At 36.2% G+C, this 23398-nt stretch overlaps 1 protein-coding gene across 4 annotated transcripts in view; it reads right to left on the reverse strand.

Moving 5' to 3' along the window:
* Nucleotides 1-7153: 7153 nt before the first annotated feature.
* Ddx50 (DExD-box helicase 50) overlaps nucleotides 7154-23398 on the reverse strand; it is a 34763-nt gene continuing 18518 nt past the window's right edge. For all 4 annotated transcript variants that reach the window (XM_027931304.2, XM_071611215.1, XM_071611214.1 and 1 more), the window contains 7 exons: nucleotides 17642-17803; nucleotides 17077-17196; nucleotides 16242-16315; nucleotides 15864-16023; nucleotides 12336-12470; nucleotides 10413-10457; nucleotides 7154-7647 (listed from right to left, as the gene is read on the reverse strand). In XM_027931304.2, coding sequence (XP_027787105.2) covers nucleotides 7378-7647; nucleotides 10413-10457; nucleotides 12336-12470; nucleotides 15864-16023; nucleotides 16242-16315; nucleotides 17077-17196; nucleotides 17642-17803 — 966 coding nt within the window. In that variant the 3' untranslated portion in view covers nucleotides 7154-7377. The remainder of the gene's footprint in view (nucleotides 7648-10412; nucleotides 10458-12335; nucleotides 12471-15863; nucleotides 16024-16241; nucleotides 16316-17076; nucleotides 17197-17641; nucleotides 17804-23398) is intronic.

Below are 23398 nucleotides of genomic sequence, written 5' to 3' on the forward strand. Positions count from 1 at the left end.
ATCCTAGGGGCTTGGGAAGCTGAGGCAGGAGGATCCTGAGTTCAAAGCCAGCCTTGCAACTTAGTTGGACCTTGTCTCCAAATAAAATATAAAAGGGGCTGTGGATGTGGCTCAGTGATTTGAGTGTCCCTGATTTCAATCCCTGGTACAAAAGAAAAAAAAAAGTAGGTCGGAAGCTGTAGCTCAATGGGAAAGCGCTTGCCCTAGCATGTGTGAGGTACTGGGTTCAACACTCAGCACCACATTAAAATAAAGGCATTCTGTCCATCTACGACTACAAAAGAAATTAAGGGGGCTGGGGCTGGGACTCAGCGGTAGCGCACTTGCCTAGCATGTGTGAGGCACTGGATTTGATTCTCAGCACCACATATAAATAAAATAAAGGTCTATCAAAAACTAAAAAAAAAAAAAAATTAAAAATAAAGAGCAGTAGTGTAGAGGCAAAGGGGAAGAATTAGGGAAAAAAGTTGACCAAATTATGCTATGTCCATGTATGAATATACCACAATGCATTCCAATTTTATATGTAATTACAATACACCAATTAAAAAATGAATAGGTAGAAGGAAGATCAATAGAATAGAGGAAAGAGATCAGGGAGAAGGAAGAGGACAGGGAAGGGGATAGTACTATGGATTGAAATAGAGAAAAATTGTTATATGCTTTTGTGAATATATCAAAATGAAACCACTATGATATAAAACAATGCACAGAAAATGTGTAAAAAAAAAAAAAAAAAACCCGTAAGTGGACTTTTGATTTCTTTTTAAATTTCTTTATTTTTATTTGGTGCTGAGAATCAAACCCAAGGCCTCACCCATGCTGGGAGAGCGCTCTACCACTAAGCCACAACCCCAGCCCCTACTTTTGATTTTTTTAAAAAAATTCATAGTTTGAGAAAATTAAATACAAAAATGAATGAAAAGCACAATAAAAAAGAGCTTTTAAAACCCACAATTCGGGGCTGGGGATGTGGCTCGAGCGGTAGTGCGCTCGCCTGGCATGCGTGCGGCCCGGGTTCGATCCTCAGGACCACATACAAACAAAGATGTTGTGTCTGCCGAGAACTAAAAAATAAATATGAAAAAAAAAATAAAAAAAATTTAAAAAAAAAAAGCCTACTTTAAAAAAAAAAAAAAAAAAAAAAAAACCCACAATTGATGGGCATAGTGGCACACTCCTGTGATCCCAGCAACTCAGGAGGAAGACTGAGACAAGAGGATCCCAAGTTTGAGGGCAGCCTCAAAAAATAAAAAGGACCGAGGATGTAGCTCAGAGGTAAAAATCCTCTGGGTTCAATCCCCAGTACCAAAATAAAACTCAACAAATGTTTAGAAAGACAATTCAAAATATTGCATTTATGACAGGTTAATACTTAAAGTTTTATTTTTTTAAAGAGAGAATTTTAATATTTATTTTTTAGTTTTTGGCGGACACATCATCTTTGTATGCAGTGCTGACCCGGGCTGCACGCATGCCAGGCGAGCGCGCTACCGCTTGAGCCACATCCCCAGCCCTAAGTTTTATTTCTTTCATGAGATTAGTTTTTACTGCACTCGAAAGTTTTAAAAAGAAACATGTTTATATAAACTTGTATTTGATGTTTCAATCTCAATTTTTTTTACACATTTTAGGCAAATGTGCAGTGATGCTTGAACTCACAGTGTGATATCCTTATATTCATCTTTGTTACCTCAAAATTGTAAACAATGCCTGGCACATAAGAGTCTTGTCACTAAATGTTTATTGAACATTAAGATGGAAATGGGGAGTGGGCACAGAAAGACATTGGAAATAACCATATGCCCAGGCAGGAAAACGTTTCAGTCATTTTGGTATTGGGTGTGAGAGAAGGGAGAACAAGCATGTATGCAATTAACCAATTAAACAAGAAAATGTTTCATAGCTGGGATTTCAACATTGTACCAAAGAATTTGGAATATGAAAGTGAAGGTTGAGCCCCTGCCTCAAGGAACTTGGTGTGTGATTGAGAAACCACCAAACTTTTGTTATAACTGCTGTATTCAATACCGCTGTATACAGTAGTGGGACAGGTTTATTACCAACAGATGTTTGATAAGAAAGTAAGCCCTAGAGCAAATGGAAAACGTTGTTAAAACTTACCAAGTATGCAAGTTCCTTTGTAATGTATCTGCATGTAGGCACAAATCCAAAATTCCAACAGGAAATATGCAAAAGTCCTTTTTAATTCAAAGGTAGCCAGATGTTACATAAAGGAGACTAAATAGCAGCATAAAATTCAATTTTAAAAAGTTGAAGAAATGTGTCATCTATATTCAACAGGAAATGTGAAGTTCTCAAATGTCAATTCTACTAGGCCAGTTTCCTCTGATTTAGATGATATACTGTTTTTCGTAAAACAGTATATTTGTGGAAGAATTTCTATTTTAAAGATATGTGTACACACACACACACACACACTGAATTCAAAAGACTCAATAAAAATGTTAAAAATACGAATCTCTAAGTGATGTGATTATGGGTGGTTTTTATTTTCTTCCATTTCTTCTCTATTTTTTTTTCAGATTTTCAACAATGGAAATGTATTACTAATAATAAAAAAAGGAGTAAGGATTAAAAAAAAAAAAACTACTGTTAAACACTACTGTCAAAACACAAAAGAAAAACAATGTGAGAGAAGGCTCTCATTCATACCTATTTATGAATGCAGTACTCCAAATTCTAATGCTAAATAGAATGTGCTGTTTCCTTTACAAATTCAAAAATATGAGGATTGGAATAAACTGATTCAGGTTCAAATAGCTGTTAATTGAGCACACTAGAGTACACAGTACCAAACTGGAGACCAAAAGCTGAAGTCCATAAAGGTTCTGGGTACTAGAAAAAATACAGAGCAAAGTGGCTGAATACTGTTTGAAGTGGAGAATTTGATGACAAGTTTCCCCTACCTCCTCCTTCCTTCAAGAAGATATAGGAAGCTATTATTTAATCTTGTTAGAACCCCTACAAATGGGAAGGTAATTATAAGATGAACCCTTTATGTCCATCCACCTTGCTGGCATTTACCTACTTATTATCTTTTTCACTCTTTTCCCTGGAACCTTTTCAAAGGCTATCCAAAAAAAGGCCTACAAAGCCCTCCAAGATATGATGCTCACCTCTACTTTCCTCATACTGAAGACCCCAACAATAAGAGCTACTTATACGCTGGGGATGTAGCTCTAATAGTGTTTGCCTAGCATGTGCAAGGCCTTGAGTTCAATCCCTGGTATTTCAAGAAAGAAAGAAAAAAAAAAAAAAATACTTACAGTTCCCTCACACCTTTCAACCATGTTGTCTTATTAGCTATTCTGTGCTTTTGCCTAGATTCCCAGTTCCTTGTTTATTTTATCCCCCAATTTGTTCACGTTCAATCACCATACCTAAAAAGCTTTCTCTGAACCCCTTCTCCAGTTCCTGGCCTGGGAATCATTGCTCAGAGCTTGCATTTAGTCACTGCCATGGACTTAGGGTTCTTTATCCATCTACTTCACTAGATTCTGAGCTCCTCAGGAGAGAGACAGAACATTCCTTATTTACCCAAAACATATTGTCTGGGACATTGTAAGCACACAGGTAATCTGATTGAATGTACTAATACTCATGCAAATTAATAGGTCCAGCACTGCAAGTCCTCCCTTTCTTGGTTTAAATGAAATCTGGCTCTTCTGGAAAAATACACCCTCTGTAGCTTTGTCAAACAGATGTTATTCATTCCCTGACATTCCAAGTACTCTGGTTGGTAATCAGTGCTCATTTCTTCAAATCCATTTCCAAAGCATTACCCTTTACTTTGTGTAAAAGCTTTGTCTTTTTGAAGATACATGGTAATTTTACCACATCTCTTCCTCATTCAGGTAACTTACCAACCTCCATAATTTATTGCTAGTTTGCAACCTGTTTTAATCTTCCTCTCTCCTCAGTTCTGGCTTGTCTTCATCCTAGACTTCATTGTCCATGAAAACCATCTATATGATACCTGGCTTCACATTCCTTGAATGTGAAATGACTTTTTCCCACAACAGGCATACTACCATATCCTACACTTATTTTCTCCCCAATTGCTCCATCCCGCCCGCAAACCCCAACATGCTATAGTTGAACCCAGGGCACATTATGTTATCAACCCCATCTCCACTTCAGTCCCCAGGCAGTCTAGACTCCATGGGCTATTACTCCAATCACTTTACCAAAGTCCCCCCTCTCTCTCTCTCTTATATATATATATATATATATATATATATATATATATATATATATATATACACACACACACACACACACACACACACACACACACATATATATACATATACCTTTTCATCCTTTCAGGTCTTTCACAGATTAAAACCCCAGTCTCCTTGGTCAACCAAGTATCTCCTATTTCTGTTTCTACAATCAGACTGCTGGGTGCTGCTACAGGAAATTGCTCTAATTGTAGCCACTATAAATTCAGTCCCTTTTTACCTTAACATCTGAAAACACATCCATGATATGGGCTAGGGTTGTTGGCTCAGTGGTAGAGCGCTTGCCTAGCATGTGAGAGGTCCTGGGTTCAATCCTCAGCACCACATAAATAAATAAAATATATAAAAAAAAGAAAAAGGCTGAGAGGTGGGGGGAGTACAAAAGGACACAAAATCTCAGGAGAAAGGAAAACACATCCATGATAATATTTTTCTGCTGACCAAATGTTGAGATGTGTTTATTTCATCTAAGGCTAAAATCTCTAATTTTCTCAAAAACAAAAACAAAACTTTTTTTGCCAAATGGAATTGAACCTGTGGCCTCACACATGCTAGGCAAGTACTCTTATCATCAAGCTAGATTCCCCAGCCCTTAAAATCTCTATAATTTTGCCCTTGATTCTATCCCTTGCAATTCTTCTACCTCAGTCTTCAGTCACAAGGATCACAGTCCTGGGCCACTGCACACCCAGACTTCTCCTAAATCTTCATAGTGCCCTCCCTTCCCGTCTTTTCATTAACGTTTCAACATACTCAGACATTCCCCAGTCCCATCACCACCACCACCCACACAAAATCCTCACCAAACCTCATGTCCTTTCTTCTACCTCCAACCTTTAAGTTATTCTTCCCAATCCACAGCTAAAATTTCTGAAAAAGATGTGCACGTTTATTGTCCCCACTTATTCCTCATTTCCTACTGAATTCACTGCTAGCTGGCTTCTATTCTCAATACTTTATTAATAAGGCTGCTCCTAATGTCTCATTTCCTTTTTCTTAAGTCCAGTGGTCAGTTCAGATTCATCTCCTGATTTCCTTTGAAAGCCTCATACCCCTGAGCTTTCTGCCCTCTTATTACCATCTCTTCTCAATGGGCTCCCCTTTCTTCCATGTATTAAGTATGGTAATTTACCTCTGGGTTCCTTCCTCAGTCTTCATTCCTTATGATGCTTTCGCTGGATAATCTCATTTACCACCCTAACTACATTTTTCTTTTTAATTCTCAAATCTCTCCAAAACAAGTATCTCCTAAGCTTCAAACCTATAAACTAAATTTCCTACTGCTTTATTTCCTTTAACAAATCTTATCCTCAATATTAAAATATATCTAATCCTGAATTTACCATATTCCCACTTCTTCCCCATTAACTTTTCTTGTTCTTCCTATCTTAGTGAAATGTTGATTTCATTCTTATGCCTCTCATTTTCCAATCCAATCAATAACTGAGTCCTAACGATTCTACCTCCTAACACAGTGGTTAAAAACACTGGTGTTGAAGCTAGACTTATCTGGGTTCAAATTCTTGCTATACTACATGTTGTCTAGCAGTGGCAAGTAACTTTTGGGCAAGTAACAAGCTCTCATGTACCTCAGTTTCATCACTTAAAAATATTACGTCTCAGATGGGCTTGGTGGCATATGCCTGTAATCCCAGCTACTTGGGAGGCTGAGGCATTGCAAGGCCAGCCTCAGCAATTAATCTCAAAATAAAAAAGGGCCTGGGGATGTAGTTCAGTGGTAGAGTGCCCTTGGGTTCAACTCCTAGAGGGGGGCAGGAGTTACCTATAAGATGAGCATCTCTACCTTGGATTACTCCATGATCCTCTTTAGATTTCTTGGCCTTCAGTATGCCCCGTCTAATCCAGTATTATCAGTACGGCCACAGTCTTTCTGAAACATACATCTAATCATATTATCCCATACTATAAACCCTTTAATGGTTCAAGAAAAAATTTGAACAATACAGATAAGGTCTATAACAAATGGTCCCTGTTAAAAACTAAATCCTTTCTCTTATTTCTGTTCTCTGCCTAGCATTAATTGTAAGTCCTCAGCCTTACCCTCTAGGTTCCTACATATGCTGTTCTATCTGCAAACTCTCTTCCTTCTAAACTCTTCTTCCTACCATACACACACATATGGCTAGATCAACTGATACTTCTCCTTTTCTTGTTTTAGGAGCCTTCATGACTTCTAAAATTGGTCAGGTATACAATGAGGTCCTCAGCATTTCATATCTACACTTTTCTTACTTTTAATTAATTTCTATCATAAATGCTGATTGTCTATTAAGACAGTAAGTAGCCAGACACAGTGGGTGCATTCCTATAATTCCAGAAATTCAGAGGAAGCTGAAGCAGGAAGATTGCAAGTACAAAGTCAACTTCAGTAACTTAATGAGACCCTAAGCAACTTAGTGAGACTTTGTCTCAAATTTAAAAAATAAATAAATAAAAAGGTTTGGGGGGGTGTATCTTAGTGGTAAAACGACCCTAGATTCAATCCCCAGTATCAAAAAAGAGTGAGTTTCACGAGCATACTGATTATGCCTATTCAAGCTATATTCCCCAGTGAATAGCACAGCAATGGATAGTAGACAGTCAATAAACTATCTGTTGAATAAATTAAGTGTGCACTGCTCACATCTTTTGAATTAAATATATCTAGACCTCAAAAAAATATACCTAACTAACCACGTCATCAGTTTATACAGCCCTTTAATGCAGAAGGGATTTATTTCCTATCACATAATCTAAGGAAGGAATGATTTGAATAAAAATACACCATATTTTGTAAAATATAAACCTTAAGAAAGGTTAACTTGACTGTGGAGACTTAGAAGAAATTTTAAAAAGATTACACTGAGAAAATTCTTAACACATAGTGAAAAGAGACAATAAAAGGAGGGTTTTTTTTATTCAAAGTTATAACTGGATAAGTAGATTTGTTTACAACCATTTTTGTGAAATACTTTTTAAAAAAATACGACCAACTTCTTTGCAAACAGCAGACACATACCTCAACTATGATGACCTAATTTTTGGTGGATAATGTACATGATTAGGCAGACATAGGCAAGCTCACACTGGTAGATTAACTATCAAATGCTCAGTCAAAACTCCGTTTGTGGCCCCCGCTTCTTGATCGATTTCTGTTCCCACTTCGTCTTCTACCATCTTGTCGACTTCCTGACCGACTTCCCTGTCGACTCGGTCTACCTGACCGGCCACCAGATCGACCTGACCGGCCAGACCTGCCACTTGACCAGCCACTACTCCTTTGTCTGGAATTAGAAGATGTATTTCCATCATAATACTCTTCGATTTCAGGTAATTTGGCTGGCACTGAGAGTATCCAATCTGAATCATGCCACTCTGCCTGTTAGAAGAATTTACAGGATTAATAGAAATGCAAAATTGAAACCATAAGCAAGCAAAGAATACTTTTGCATGTCCTTTATCTGTTAGCCAAAGATCATTTATCACTTAAATCCAAAGTGTCTGGAACAAAAATGAAAACCAAAAAATAAGCAAAAAGAAAACATGTTCAGGGCTGGGATTGTGGCTCAGCGGTAGAGCGCTTGCCTAGCACAGGCGGGACCTGGGTTCGATCCTCAGTACCACATAAAAATAAAGGCATTGTGTTGTGTCCATCTACACCAAATAAATAAATATTTTAAAAAAAGAAAAAGAAAACACGTTCAATGACTAAAGTTACTAAGCTTTAGTTTCAGGAGAACTCTCTGACCCATTTCAAGACTTTAAACTCATCAATTTACATGGTCTAAAGGAGACTGCTATCTGCTTTCTTAGGACAAAGAAATAGAGCATTAATAAGCATTCCATTATTTTGAAGAGGTATACTGACAAAAACAAGATATATTACAGCCAATAACAGGGATTAGAAATCTGTCAACAGTAACCAGGAACTAAAAAATATAGCTACTGAAAACAATTTACTAGAGTAATCAACTCAAGATACATGAATCAGTGGTATGGAGACAGTGCTCAGTAGTAGAATGCTTGCCCTGGGTTCAATCCTTAGTGTTCCCCTAAAAAAAAAAAAAGGCAGCTCATAAGAGCAGTGCAATGTGTTATCTTGGTAATAACCATTGTTCATTATGAGCACAAGTTGCCAAGGGAAGTCAATGTAAAATGCCCTGTTGATAAGAATGAGAAGAGAAAAACACCCACATAAATCATTGGTAGGTTTGGCAACATATGAGCACAGTCTTAAAAATGCACAAACCAGGGCTGGGGTATTGGCTCAGTGGTAGAACATTTGCCTCACACGTGCAAGAGCCTGGGTTTGATCCTCAGCATGACATAAAAATAAGTCAATAAAAATAAAAAATAAAGGTATTATGTCCAACTACAACTAAAAAATAAACATTAAAAAAAATGCACAAACCTTTTGGCCAACAGTCATATTAAAAAATTCATCTTAAAGAGATTAAACATGGCAATGCAGGAAGAATTACCTATATCAATATTCTGGGCAGTTTTATTTATAATAATAAATTGGAAATAGTCTAAATTTCAGAAAACAGAATACTGGTGATCAAAGTTTAGCCTCCATACCAGGGCATCATAAAAAATAAGCAACTGTAGCCAGGCATGGTGGCACATTCCTGTAATCCCAGTGACCTGGGAGGGCAAGACAGGAGGATCCCAAATTTGAGGACAGCCTCAGCAACTTAAAGAGACCCTGGCTCAAAATAAAAAAAGGCTGGGGTTATAGCTCTGTGGTAGAGTGCTTGCCTAGCATGTGTGAGGCACTGGGTTCTATCCTCAGCACCACTTAGACATAAATAGAAAAGGTTCTGTGTCCATCTACAACTAAAAAAAAAAAAAAAGGTGGGTAGGGGGAGGCAAGGAATATAGCTCAGCGGTAAAGTGCCCCCTGGGTTCAATTCCCAATACCCACCCCCCAACAAAAAAAAAGTATCTAATTGATGTAGAATGTATCCATGATATAATGCTAATATTTAAAAAGACTTCAAAATTGCTGGGCACAGTGGCTCAGGCCTGTAATCCCAGGGGTTCAGGAGGCTGGATCAGGAGGATCATGAGTTCAAACCCAGCCTCAGCAATAGTGAGGCACTAAGCAACTCAGTGAGACCCTGTCTCTAAATAAAATACAAAATAGGGCTGGGGATGTGGCTCAGTGGTTGAGTGTCACTGAGTCAATCCCTGGTACCAAAAATTAAAAAAAGACTTCATAATTAATCCTATTATTGATTCAAAATATGTGACTATATAAATATACAAAGGTATATAACAAATTTTTGGACTCTAGTGGACCTGTTTCTTCAACATATAAAATACAAGGAAATTTTTTGGAAAAAGAAAGGACATCCTACAAATTGAAAGAGAAATAGAAAACATCAAATTACAATATATAAACTTTATGGACTTTATTAATGAAAAATTTTCTGGAGTGCTGGTGGTGTAGCTCAGTTGAAGAACACTTGACTAGCATGTGTGAGGCCCTTGGATCAATCCCCAGCACCAGGAGGAAAAATGGGGGAGAAAATAGGGGAAATTTAAATACAAAATATTTAGGGATTATTGTTTCGGAAGATTTAAATATGATACTACAGGTATACTTTTTAAATATATGAAAATATTTATGGTTGAAATGATAGAATGCTTTAAAAGACACAGGGAAGTGGATAGAAACAGAGATGAAACAAAACTAGCCATGAGCCGGGCACAGTGGTGAATGCCTAAAATCCCGGAGGCTTGGGAGGCTGAGGCAGGATGCAAAAAGGAAGGCGCTAAGCAACTCAGTGATATCCTATCTCAAAATAAAATACAAAAAAGGGCTGGGGGAAAAAAAATGGGCTGGGGATGTGGCTCAGTGGGCAAATGCCCCTGAGTTCAATCCCTGGTACCAAACAAACAAACAAAAAACCACACAAGCCATGAATAGCTGAAGCTAATGACATGAACATGGGAATTCAGACAATTCTATCATTTTATTTGATTAAAATATTTATAATAAAAAATTTTTGATTATGAGACAGACTGGATATTTCATATTAAGGAATTCTTAACTGACTTAGGCATGATAATGATAGAGTAATTATGTTTTTCAAAACAATCTTTTAGAGAAGGAGATAAAAAATTTTTTTTAAATACCTGTAACTTTTCTGACTCGGTTGTAGGAACATCAAAGCAAACACCCTAAAAGCAAGCAAAATAAAAATATTTTTATCTAGATGCATGAGTTAATTTTTACTAATAAACTAATATTTGCTGATAATCTTTGCTATAAAAAATATTAAGTGTATTCCAGAGTATCTGCTTAATGTATTTTCTAAATCAGAAAAGTAACTAAATACAATATCTAATAAGAATCTACTGGGGCTGGGGTTGTGGCTCAGCGGTAGAGCACTTTTCTAGCACATGCGAGGCCCTGGGTTCGATCCTCAGCACCACATAAAATAAATAAATAAAATAAAGATATTGTGTCCAACTGCAACTAAAAAATAAATATTAAAAAAATAATATTTTTTAAAAAAGAATATACTAATAAGACTCTAGAATATTCTCTAGTATTATTTTTTCAATCACTATAATTTTATTCCATGTCCCTTATAAAATGATCCTTCTAATAAATTCTTTAAAAACGAATAAAATAAAGATAGATAGATATATATAAAAGTTACCTCATTTAAAAAAAAAAAAAAAACAATCTGGGTTCAATCCCCAGTACCAAAAAAGACAAAGAGAGAGGGAGGGAGAGAGGGAGGGGCAGGGAGTAGAGATATAACTCACATGGTAGAATGCTTGCCTAACATGCAGACAGCTTTGGGTTGGATCCCCCGTATCTCAAAAATAAACATAATTTTTTAATTTCAAATAAAATAAAATTTAGAGCCAGAAAGCTTCTGTCAAAAAGGTAGAAATTTGGGCGGGGCTATAACTTAGTTGGTAAAACGCATGCCTTGCATGCAGAAAGCCCTGAGTTCTAATCCCCAGAACCACAAAAACAAACAAAACAAAACAAAAAAAAAAAAAAGTGGTAGAATATTTATCATATAATGATACTAATGTAGCCAGAGATGTTTCCTCTTCAGTCCTGGTTGAAAGTTAATTTAATACTCAATAACTAGTTTGGTCTATGGATCTGCTTTACCTCTCCTCTATGTTTTTTTGTTAATGTTTGTATGTTTTCCCTATTTGCTTCAAATCTGTGTTGAGCAGAAATAACAGTAAACCTTTAAAAAGATGATTATTTCCAATAAACAATTTAGTTAATAAATTCTATGTTAGAATAAGCCTACCTACGTAGCAATGTGAGATAAATAAATATAACATCTTTTCTCAAAACCATTAGAAGAAATCACAGTCACTAAAATTATACTTTTACGAGCACAGTGGCACACACCTCTAATCCCAGCAACTCAGGAGGCTTGCAAGTTCAAGACTAGCCTTAGCAACTTAGCAAAACCCTATCACAAAATAAAAACTCAAAAGGACTGGGGAATGTATCAATGTAAAGCACCCTGGGTTCAATTCCCAATACCAAAAAAAAAAAAAAAAAAAGATTACAGTTTTATATGCTATATAAATAAATGTTGAAATACTTATTTAATTCATACTATTAAAATTAACAACAAATAAATAGCAGGTTAATTATAACAGACAATATTGTGTGTTGTCTAAACTGTATAGCTATTTAACTGTTGCAATTATTTACTCTTAGAAAATAAACACACACAACTACACGATATTTATACCAAAACAGAAGCTTAGATGACTTGGGTTTTAGATAATCAAACCAGGGTTGGAAATGTGGCTTAGAGGTAGAGCATGCACAAGATTCTTGGTTTGTTCCCCTTGGTTTGCACTGTGGGGGCGGGGCAGGGAACAGAAAGACAAACCACGCAGAATGACTTATAGCTCTAGAGAAATGAATTAATTATATAATTCCCCAAATTCACAACTGGAAACAAACCAACACTTAGAAAAACAGAATTATTCATCCCATTAGGCTATTGCTTATAAATACTTGTGGTCATTGATTAAAAATCTTCTGGATTATCTAGAAAAGCCTACCATATTTCCTTTTAGGAGGCACATTCTTGTAATTTGGGACACAGCATTACTACTCAGCTTTCTGTTAAGTTCTTTCCAAGCACAGGTGACATTCTGTATTTCTTCAGGGCTTTCCAGAGTCATTGTCACAAATCCCTTAAGGGAAAAAAAAAAAAAAAAACAACTCACATTATGTTTGGGAAAAAAATCAGTAGCAGCACAGGACAATGAAGTTCTATCTCTATAGACCTATATGACTTAACTGCATTTCTTATGAACCAACAGTATAACATGGCTGCTAAAAAATAACTTCTCTGAAACTAAATTAAAAGACTAATGTTTAGGGGCTGGGGCTGGGGCTCAGTGTAGCACACTTGCCTGGCATGTGTGAGGCACTAGGTTCGATTCTCAGCACCACATATAAATACATAAATAAAATAAAGGTCTATCAACAAATAAAAAAAAAGACTAATGTTTATAGATCTTTGAAAGTATCATCTTTCTGTGTAGTGTTGTAAAGACTATATTTAATTCTTAGCATCATGCTTTATAAGAGAATTAAACAAAACAGCATCAGAGAATGATAAGGTAGTGAAGACGAAAGGAAACACTGAAAGAGTTTTTAAAAAGTTACCTTGGAGTGGAAGAACATAAAAAAAAGGAAAAAAATCTCTCTGAACTTTTGAAGTACTATACTAATTAAGTATACTACTAATTAAATAACCAAAAATTACTTGTTTTGTAAACCTTCACTGAACAGCAAAAGGACCATCATGAAGAAGATAAAGAAATGTAAAAGGAGAACAAGCTATTATAGAATGCATCAGGGTGATTGGGAAAGACCTCTCTGACTGGGGATGTGGCACAATGGTAGAAGCCTTGGGTTCAAACACTAGCACCACAAAAAAAAAAAAAAAAAAAAGACCTCTCTGATATGGTAATGAATGAAGTCAAGGAGGAAGCCATTATAAAGAGGTAGGTTAATGTTTTGAGTAAAATTAAATAGGTTAGCCAGGTGAAGTGGTACACATCTGTAATCCCAAAGACTCAGGAGGCTGAGAGACAGGAAGATGTCAAGTTTGAGGCCGGATTCAGTAAGTTAGTAAGACATTGTCTCAAAATAAAAAGGACCGGGTATGGTGGCACATGCCTGTAATCCCAGGAACTCCGGAGGCTGAGACAGGAGAATCATGAATTCAAAGCCAGCCCCAGCAAAGCAACTGAGTGAGATCCTGTCTCTAAATAAAAATACAAAATAGGGCTGAGGATGTGGCTCAGGGTCGAGTGCAGTATGGGGATACAGCCCAGAACTAGAGCACACCTGAGTTCACTCCATAGTACTACAAACAAAACCAATATGGTTTAAATATTGTTTTAAGATATTATACATTTAAGTATTCGGTGAGTTATTGGGATAGAATATCTGCTTGATGCTAAAAGTATCACCCCACAGATTACTAATTAAGAGAGTAAAATATTCTTTGAAAATGGAAATATATGGCAGTTGCCAACAAACAAGCAACCAAACTAAGTATACTACTAAAGCAATATGACATATGCTTCTTGATATGATTCACTATGAAGTATACAGTATTACATATAACATACTCTTGCCAAAAAACATTTAGCCTGAATATAAAAATCAAGCTTTGACATATGCAATGTGACTCTGGATAAAGGCAAAAATAAATTATGCAAGAAAAATTTTGGACAAATCCAGAAAGTAAGATCTTCTAACAGACAACTGACCTAACTCTTTACAAATTCAAAGTCATAAAAATAAAAAAGATGGAAAATTGTTCTAGACTAAAAGATACTAAAAAGACACAACAACCAAATTATAACATAAGAACCTTAACTAGAATACTGATTTTTCACACACACACACACACATAAATGGAGAAACAATTGGACATATGGTTAACTTCCAACAAAATGACATTTGGCACAACTATTAATATCTGCCACAAGAAAACCATCAGATGCTCCATTTGCACTCATTTGTGCTACACCAAATGTCACAAGCAAATTTATCTGCCCTGCCCCATTTCTCCCTCCTCCCGGCTACAGGGATGGCTGCCCAGAATTACTCTGCCCTATCATTCTAATATCCTGACAACAGGCTATTATTGTCTTATAAAGGTTCCAGGACCAAATTCATGTGCACTCTTGTCTTTCTCTACATCAGAGAGATTTTACTGATGAGTCTCTGCATACTGGGATTCTGCTCACTTATACCCAGATAAGTAAATCTTTAAACCACTTGCTACCAATGGCTCTTATGTGTTTTTTTGTTTGTTTGTTTTGGTACCAGGGATTGAACTCAGGGACACTCGACCACGGAGCCACATCCTCAGCTCTATTTTGTATTTTATTTAGAGACAGGATCTCACTGAGTTGCTTAGTGCCTTGCAGTTGCTGAGGCTGGTTTTGAACTCGCAATTCTCAGCCTCCCCAGCCCAAACCATTGGGATTATTGATGTGATAAGTTTTGATATCTGACACCAACCTGGCAGTGGGCCATGTCAGTCAGTGTTATACACACAGACCCTTCCACATAGAATCCCTACTTCGTATTCTACTATGTTATGATGTCACCTGAACAGAATCTGTTTCTCACTTTGCATGATTTCATAGCAACAAAATGAAGTATAGATTCTGTTATACAAGTTTCAGTTTGCACAGTGCTGTGCAAAGTGAGGATTTCCTATATTTTACTCCACATACACATTTTTGAAATAAACAAATCTGCATATTTATTAGATATAAGATGATTAATGTAGAACTATAACATTTTTTTGGTGGTGCTGGGGATTGAACCCAGGGCTTTGTGCATACAAGGCAAGCACTCTACCCAACTGAGCTTTATTCCCTAGCTCATTTTTGTAGGTGAGACTATGATATTGTGATTATGTAGACAAGAATCTTCATCATTAGAAGAAGCAAATACTTAGGAATAATGTCATAATGTTTCAACTTACTTCCAAATGGTTTAGCAAAAAAAAAAAAAAAAAAAAGTATATTCAAAAACAAAGCAAATGTAACACAATATTGACAGTTGTTGAATCTAGGTCATTATTTATTGCAATATTCTTTCAATTTTTTTTTCTGTAGGCTTGAAAATCTGGAAGATGGCTGTCAAAATAAATTTAGCAGAGCGTGGTAGTGCAAGCCTTTAATCCCAGTGGCTTGGGAGGCTGAGAAAGGAGGATCACAAGTTCAAAGCCAGCCTCAGCAAAAGTGAGGCACTAAGCAATTCATTGAGACCTTGTCTCTAAGTAAAATACAAAATAGGACTGGGGATGGGGGCTCATTGGTCGGGTGCCCCTGAGTTCAATCCCAGATACTGCCTCCACCACACCCCCCAAAAAATTTAGGGGTGGAGGAAAATGAGAAAGTCAATTTCTAATAGAGCAAAACAGTTTTCTCTGCACAGAAAGTGCAATTTATTGAAGGGAGTAAATGCAACACTCATTGATTATGCAGTTACTGCTATAGCTCAATTTCACCCTTTTCCCAACCAAATACAATTATTTCACAGACTTCTACCTTATCAGAGGTGATCAAAGACCGTGGTTCAAAGCTTGATGCACCAGAAATATGGGCTAATGCTGCAGCCAATGCATCCACTGCTCCTTTCTCTTCTATCAGTCTCTGAGCTGATGGTCGGAAAAAATCAACAGCAGCAAAAGAAACAGAAGCCAGAGACCTACAGTTTAAAAATAGTAAATTTTCTTGGTCATGACAGGGAAAAAAGATGAGAGAATGAATGGGAAAAGAAAGAGTAACGTTTTCATATATTAATATAACTAAATGTCTGCTGGTAAAACTGGTGATTAAAATTTTCTGATATTTGAACTAGAAGAGCTTAAAGATGAATAGCCTAATACAAAAGCAAAAATTATTCAGCAAGGTCAGAAAGCATACCTGATGGCATCCATGCTTTTAGATTTAACTAAATCCATTGTAGAAGGAACACCTACACGTTTAAAAGTAATTCCCTGAAAATGAAAGAATTACATTAAAGAAAAATGGAATTTGTTACAATTAATTCCTAAACTAATATAGTTTGTTGAATTTCCATTTCTTGGAAGATTTCCAAGTCTTAGTGGATAAAAAGATCTGCTTTTTCTAATAAATTATCTATTATAAATTTCAAAAAGTGAAAACAATTTTTTTGAATTGACCCTTAGTTACAATTATGGAATTTGACTTGCAAAACAAAGCTGATTCAAAAAAAAAAGAACATTATTTAAATCAATCAACTTTTTTCCTTATTACTCCCATCTCACTTTACAAAGTTTATGAGATAGTATATAAAAATATTATAAAATAGGAGAAAATGTGAAATACTACAAAAAAATCTGGAACACAGAAATCGTACAATTTTTATAGACACTGGCTATCACATAATTATATTATGGCAAATATAATTTTAATTTTAAATTATTATACCAAAACAATGTCACAGTCACCCATTTATAATTCTGTAATGGTGTATGAAATCGCAACACACTTATTTCAATAACAAGGGAGAAATTCAAGAGAAAAATGAGAAAGGCAGCTCTTCTATCTTCACAATAAAAGCTGTATTAAAACAGTCTTGCAGCTAATATAAATTTAGCTCCCACATGCTTCACATCCAAATGCAGCTTAAACTGAGAAAAGTTAAGAAGATCTATTTGTGAGAACAAATATAAAAAGAGCCCTTTTCTAAGGCACCAGTTAGATAATAAGCCTGAAATAATTCAACTTTACTTACTGCTTTTTGTTCCACATATCTTAGTTGACCTCTTTCTCTTGGTTGATAAAAACATATGCAAATTCCGGTCCGACCAGCTCTACCTGTGCGTCCAGAACGATGGATATAGGACTCAACATCCTGAAAATTAAAAAAGGAAAACACTTTTTAAAATTATGACAAGCTCCACAGTCATCCCAACATCCAAATAATGAAATAAAATAACAATAATTAAATTTTTATTTCAATCCTGTTGCGCTTTTCAACATGCCAAATAATTTATATGCTAGAATTTTGGGATACAGGGGATGGTTTTAAGCTTTCTAACCATCTCTTCCAGAGTTCTTAACATAAACTCTATATAATTCCTTTATATGATTTTGTTTATCCAAATTTCAAATTCAAAAAGTGAAGTTAATCACTGAAAAGGCCATCAGATTCGGATCAATTTAACACCATAGTAACAAAAAAACACCTGAAAGCAAGAATGATGGACATATTTTTCATATTTCAAGCAATACTTGTAAATAAGATAGCAATTTATAAAACTGCTCTTGTTTTCCCCAGACCAAATCCCATTTCCTACCTGTGGAGGAGAACTTTGAATCACCAGGTCAACTTCAGGAATGTCCAAACCACGGGCAGCCACATTGGTTGCCACCAAAACTTTGAAACTACCTTCTCTGAAGCCTTTTAGTGTAATTTCTCTTTGTGACTGTGCAATGTCCCCATGCAAACACTGAGCATTCTATTGAAAAAAGAATCACAATTACATATACAGTTCATACTTGCAACTGATAGCACCCTAACATCATTCAGTCAATGCTCTTTTTATCTTTTAATTTCCTTTTCTCAATGACTGTAACAATGCATGCTGGTTTTTTTTTTTTTTTGAAAAATCAAACATTATAAAAATATTTAACTAAAACATAAAAGTGTCCCTAAGATCACCCTCTTAGAAATAATTTACTGCTACATGCCTGTAATTCCAGCAGCTCAAGAAGCTAAGCAGGAGGATCTCAAGTTCAAAACCAGCCTCAGAAACTTTGCGAGACCCTAAGCAACTTAGCAAAACTCTGTCTCAAATTTTTAATAAAGGGCTGGGGATGTGGCTCAGTGGTTGAATGTCACTGGGTTCAATCTCTGGTACCAAAAAAAAAAAAAAAAAAAAAGGAAATAATTCATTCCTAACACTCTGTTATTGTTTTTTTGTTTATTTTCTTAGAGTGCTGGGGACTAAACTCAGGTCCTCATTCATGCCAGGCAAGCACTATACCACTGAGCTACATCCCCAGCCAGCAGATTTTTTTTTTTAAATACATATACGTATTATCCCATGTTATCTACATACACTAACAGATAACACAGTTTTATATTTTTGGGTATTAGGGTTTTTGTTTTTTTTAAGTACTAGAGATTGAACCTAGGGGCACTCTACCACTGAGCTTCATACCCAGACTTTTTAAGTAACGAATTTCTCTTTTTAAAATCTGAGATAGAGTCTTGCTAAGTTGCCCAGGCTAGGCTCAAACTTGGGGTCCTCCTGCTTCAGCCTCCTGAGTTCTTGGGATTTACAGGCATATACCACTGTGCCTAAACCATGGGCACAGTGTTTCTGTATAAAAAGGAATCATATTTTATATATACTGTTTTGCAACCTACTTAAAAATTTTAATACTATAATATAAACCTTTTTTCAGATCCATAGAGGCAACTTTACTTAATTATTAAAAACTATCTTTAAATACAGTTTTTACATATGGATGTAGTGAGTGGCATTTACTTTAACAATATCCCACTGATGAACATTTGAGTTTTATCCAAATTTTCACCTTTAGAAACGACACTGTAGTGAACAAACTTGTACTTATATTTCTGGATACTTCTGCATATGTGTATTTCAAAAGATTATATGTCTAGAAGTTGAATTTCTGGTTCAAAATTAATGAACATTTGGGGCTAGAAATGCTAGCTCAGTGGTAAAGCAGATGCCTAGCATGCACATCTGGGTTCAATCCCCAGAACCATAAAAAAAAAAAGAACATCGAGGGTCTAGAGATATAGCTCAGAGTTGGTAGAGTTCTTGCCTCACATGCCCAAGGACCTGGGTTCAATCCCCAGGAACCACCCATAAAAAAATAATAATAGGGGCTGGGGATGTGGCTCAAGTGGTAGCGCACTCGCCTGGCATGCGTGCAGCCCGGGTTTGATCCTCAGCACCACATACAAACAAAGATGTTGCGTCCGCCAAAAACTAAAAAAAATAAATATTAAAAAATTCTCTCTCCCTCTCTCTAAAAAAAAAAAAAAATAAATAAGAAGAAGAACATTGAACAGCTTACTAACTACTAATTTTTATAAAAAGAAGTTGTGCCCCCATTAACTTTTTATATACTGCAAGAGTTTATTTCATCATGCCCTACCTGCCCATATATTATAAATGATAACCTTTGTTAATCTAATAGGCAAAAATAACTTTCTGCCAGGCAATGGTGGCACACACTTGTAATCCCAGTTACTAAAGAGGCTGAAACAAGAGAATCTTGAGCTCTAGAGCAGCATGGGCAATTAGTGAGTCCTTTTCTCAAAATTTACAAAAGGGTGAGCTAGAGTAAGTACTTTGCCTAGCTTCAATACCAGTACTGCGGGAAAAAAAAAAAAAAAAATCCCCAATGCTGTTTTAATTTGTACTTTTGTAATTTATTTATTTATTTATTATTATTTTTTAGTGGAGTCCTGGGGATTGAACCAGAGATGCTTAACCACTAAGCCACATCCCCAGCCCTTTTTATTTTTTGAGACAGAGTCTTGCTAAGTTGCTTAGGTCTTCACAAAGTTGCTGATGCTGATTTTGAACTTGAGATCCTCCCATCTCAGCCTCCCTAGTCACTAGGATTACAGGTGTGCACCACTATTGCACTTCTGTTATTTTTAGCAAAGCTGAACCTATTTAAACTAGGTTGATCTTCCATTTGTTCTCCAAATAATTTTCCTAATACTATGAATAAATTACCTTGTATTCCTTGCCACTATTAAAAAGTTCATCTTGCCACTATTAAAAAGTTCATAACAATGATTTAACCCCAACAGTACATGCCTTAGTATCTAAACTTACTGCATAATGAGTGAATTCACTGTGTACCTGCTATGTGCCTGAGATTGTATTAGTTTCTGGAACATTCATAAAGAAATAGTTTAGAACACACAATTTGATAGGTATCTTCAAAACAGTACAATAGCTGGGCACTGTGGTGCATGCTTGTAATCACAGTGACTCAGGAGGCCAAGGCAAGAGGATCATAAGGTCAAAGCCAGCCTTAACAAAAGCGAGGCACTGAACAACTCAGTGAGATCCTATCTCTACATAAAATACAAAATAGGGCTGGGGATGTGGATCAGTGGTTGAGTGCTGGAGTTCAATCCCCAGTAACAAAACAAAACAAACAAACAAACAAAAAAAAACCTAACAGTATGATATGTGCCGCGACAGGTATATATTTACATCATGCTACAGAAATATCTAAGGGGAAATCTGACTATTATTATTTTGGAGTTACTGGGCATTGAACCCAGGGCCTCATACTTGCTAAGTGGGAAACAGGTCTGAAACTGAGACCTGAATGATAAATAAAGAACTAGGAGTTGGGGCTGGAGTTGTAGCTCAGCGGTAGAGCATGTGCCTAGCATGTGTGAGGCAGGGTTTAATTCTCAGCACCACATGTAAATAAGTAAATAAAATAAAGGTCCATCAACAACTAAATAATATTTAAAAAAAAAAAAAAAAGAACTAGGGGTCATGTAAATGAAAGAACAGAAAGCTAGGAAGTTTCAGGTTAGAAATATCATACATAAATAGTATGTCTGGTAAACTACAAATGTTGTAGTACACTACTACTGAAACAGATTAAGAAAGGGTAAGTGATAAGAGATGAGACTGGGAAAGGAATATGAACTTTATCTTAAGGACAAAGTGAAACAATTGAATGATTCTAAAGAAAACTATCACAAACACATTTATAATATAGAAGGAATACTCCAATTAGTGTATCTATACACTATATCACTATATCTATAGACAAAACACAAACTGCAAAAATTTAGAAGAGATGTCAGACCCTAGGATAGTGATAATGACCACCTATTCACTCAACAAATATTTAGAGACATACTACATATCAGGCATCAGGATTTAAAAGGTGAACACACAAGGGGACTGAGGATATGGCTTAGTAGTAAAGTGTCCAGTATGTGTGAGTGTGTGAGGCCCTGAGTTCAATCACCAGCACCACTTAAAAAAAAAAAAAAAGTGAACATGGTAAGACTGCCTGTCTTTATGGTCTTCATACTCCAGTAGTGGAGAAGGACATGAAACAAATAATTAGACACAGAAATAAATTTATCCAGCAAGTGTAAAGAATGAAGCATCAGTCTAAGAATCAAGAAGCACTAATCCAAACCTGACCTAGTTTGGGGCACGGAAGGATTTCCTGAAAAGTGATGCTTTGAACTGAGATGTGAAAGACAAGAGGAACTTGCTAAGTGAGGTGGACTGCAAGTTCAAGAGCCCTGTGGTGACATGAAGTATAACATGTATGAAGAGAGTGCAAAAAATGGGGAGCAAATGTGATAATAAGATGAGGCTAGAAAGGTAAATAGGGTAACTGAATTTGAAAACTATTACTTGACAAAATTGGGAGGATTTGGTATAGAGAATAGAAATGAAGTACAAAGAAAAAAAGACATTCATGATTCCCAGGTTTTGAGTTTCTGCAATGGGAGTAGAAAATAAACTAATAAACCATAGGAAACAGTATGCAAAAATACTCCTTGATAACTGAATTGCAAATGGTGAGGAAGAAAAGTCAGGGGGTAATACATAAGTTTCACTTGGGCTATAGGTAGATATATCATTCAAAGATAGGGAACAATGGAGCCAGTTGAGGGGCTATTGGAGTGTAAAAAAGAATGAATTCATTTTAGGTCATAATGAGTTGGGGATTATGTGGCCAATAGAATAAATATAGGCCTAGTATTGGAGAGACATATCTAACTGAAGAAAGATTTGGGATTATAAGCAAACACACAATGACTAAAGTCATAGGAGTGATTAGATATGTGTATCTATGCATACATACCTATATTTCTATATTTCTACATTTATGGACTGCTTGCTACAAAACTATTGTGCTAAACGTCTCAAATAAATGGTTTCATTGAAACGTTGAAACTGTAAAACAAAACAAAACAAAAGTGATTTTTAATACCACTTCTTTAAAAAAGGAAGCACAGGCACAGAAATACGAAGTAACTTTGCTCAAGCTGCCTAACTAGAAGGTAGTACACTGGGATTTAAAACTTGATCTGACTCTGAAGTCTATGCTATCAGGTTGAATATCCTTAATTAAAAAATCGGAAGTACACCTTGGGGCAGTAGCTCATGCCTGTGATCCCAGCAACTTGGGAGGCTGAGGCAGAAGATCACAAGTTCAAGGGCAGCCTTGGAAACTTATGGAGACAGGAGATCCTGTCTCAAAATAGTTTTCAAAAGGGCTAGGAATGGGATTGGGGCTCAGCAGTAGAGCGCTTGCTTGAGAGGCACTGGATTTGATCCTTAGCACCACATAAAAATAAATAAACAAAATAAAGATATTGTGTCCATATACAACTAAAAAAAAAAATTATGGCTAGCAATGTATCTCAGAGGTAAAATACTTGGGTTCAATCCCCAATACCACACAAAAGGAAAAGAAACCTGAAATCCAAAATACTCTGAAATCTAAATTGAGTTTGTTTGTTTTGTAGTACTAGGGATTGAACCCAGGGCTTCAACATGCTGTGCAAGCACTTTACTACTAGGTTACATTCCAGTCCTTTTCAGTTTTTCAATTTTGAGATAGGGTCTTACAGAGCTGCCAAGGCAGTCCTCAAGCTTGTCATCCTCCTGCCTTGGTTCCCTGAATAGCTGGGGTTAGAGAGATGCATCAGCACACCTAGCTGAAACATCCCCCACCTTCTTTCTTTTTCATGGTGCTGGGGGCCTTGTGCATGAGAGGCAACAGCTGTACCTCTAAGCTAAACTGCCAGCCCTATAAAATCTAAAAAATTTTAAGCACCAAGATGACCTCCCAAACATTTTGGATAAGGGCTATTTCACCTGTTCCTTGTCACTCCCCACACAACTGAGAGGAACGCCAGTATTGAAAGACAAGGACTGGGAGTGCTGCCCAGTGGTAGAACACTTGGTCTAGCATATATGAGGCCCTGCATTCTATGCCCAACACAGAAAGAAAGCGGGGGAAAAGGTATGGTATGGGCAAGAACAGAAAAAGATCTCAGAAAAACA

This window comes from Marmota flaviventris, chromosome 4 (genome assembly GCF_047511675.1).
Source record: "Marmota flaviventris isolate mMarFla1 chromosome 4, mMarFla1.hap1, whole genome shotgun sequence".
Lineage (NCBI taxonomy): Eukaryota > Metazoa > Chordata > Mammalia > Rodentia > Sciuridae > Marmota > Marmota flaviventris.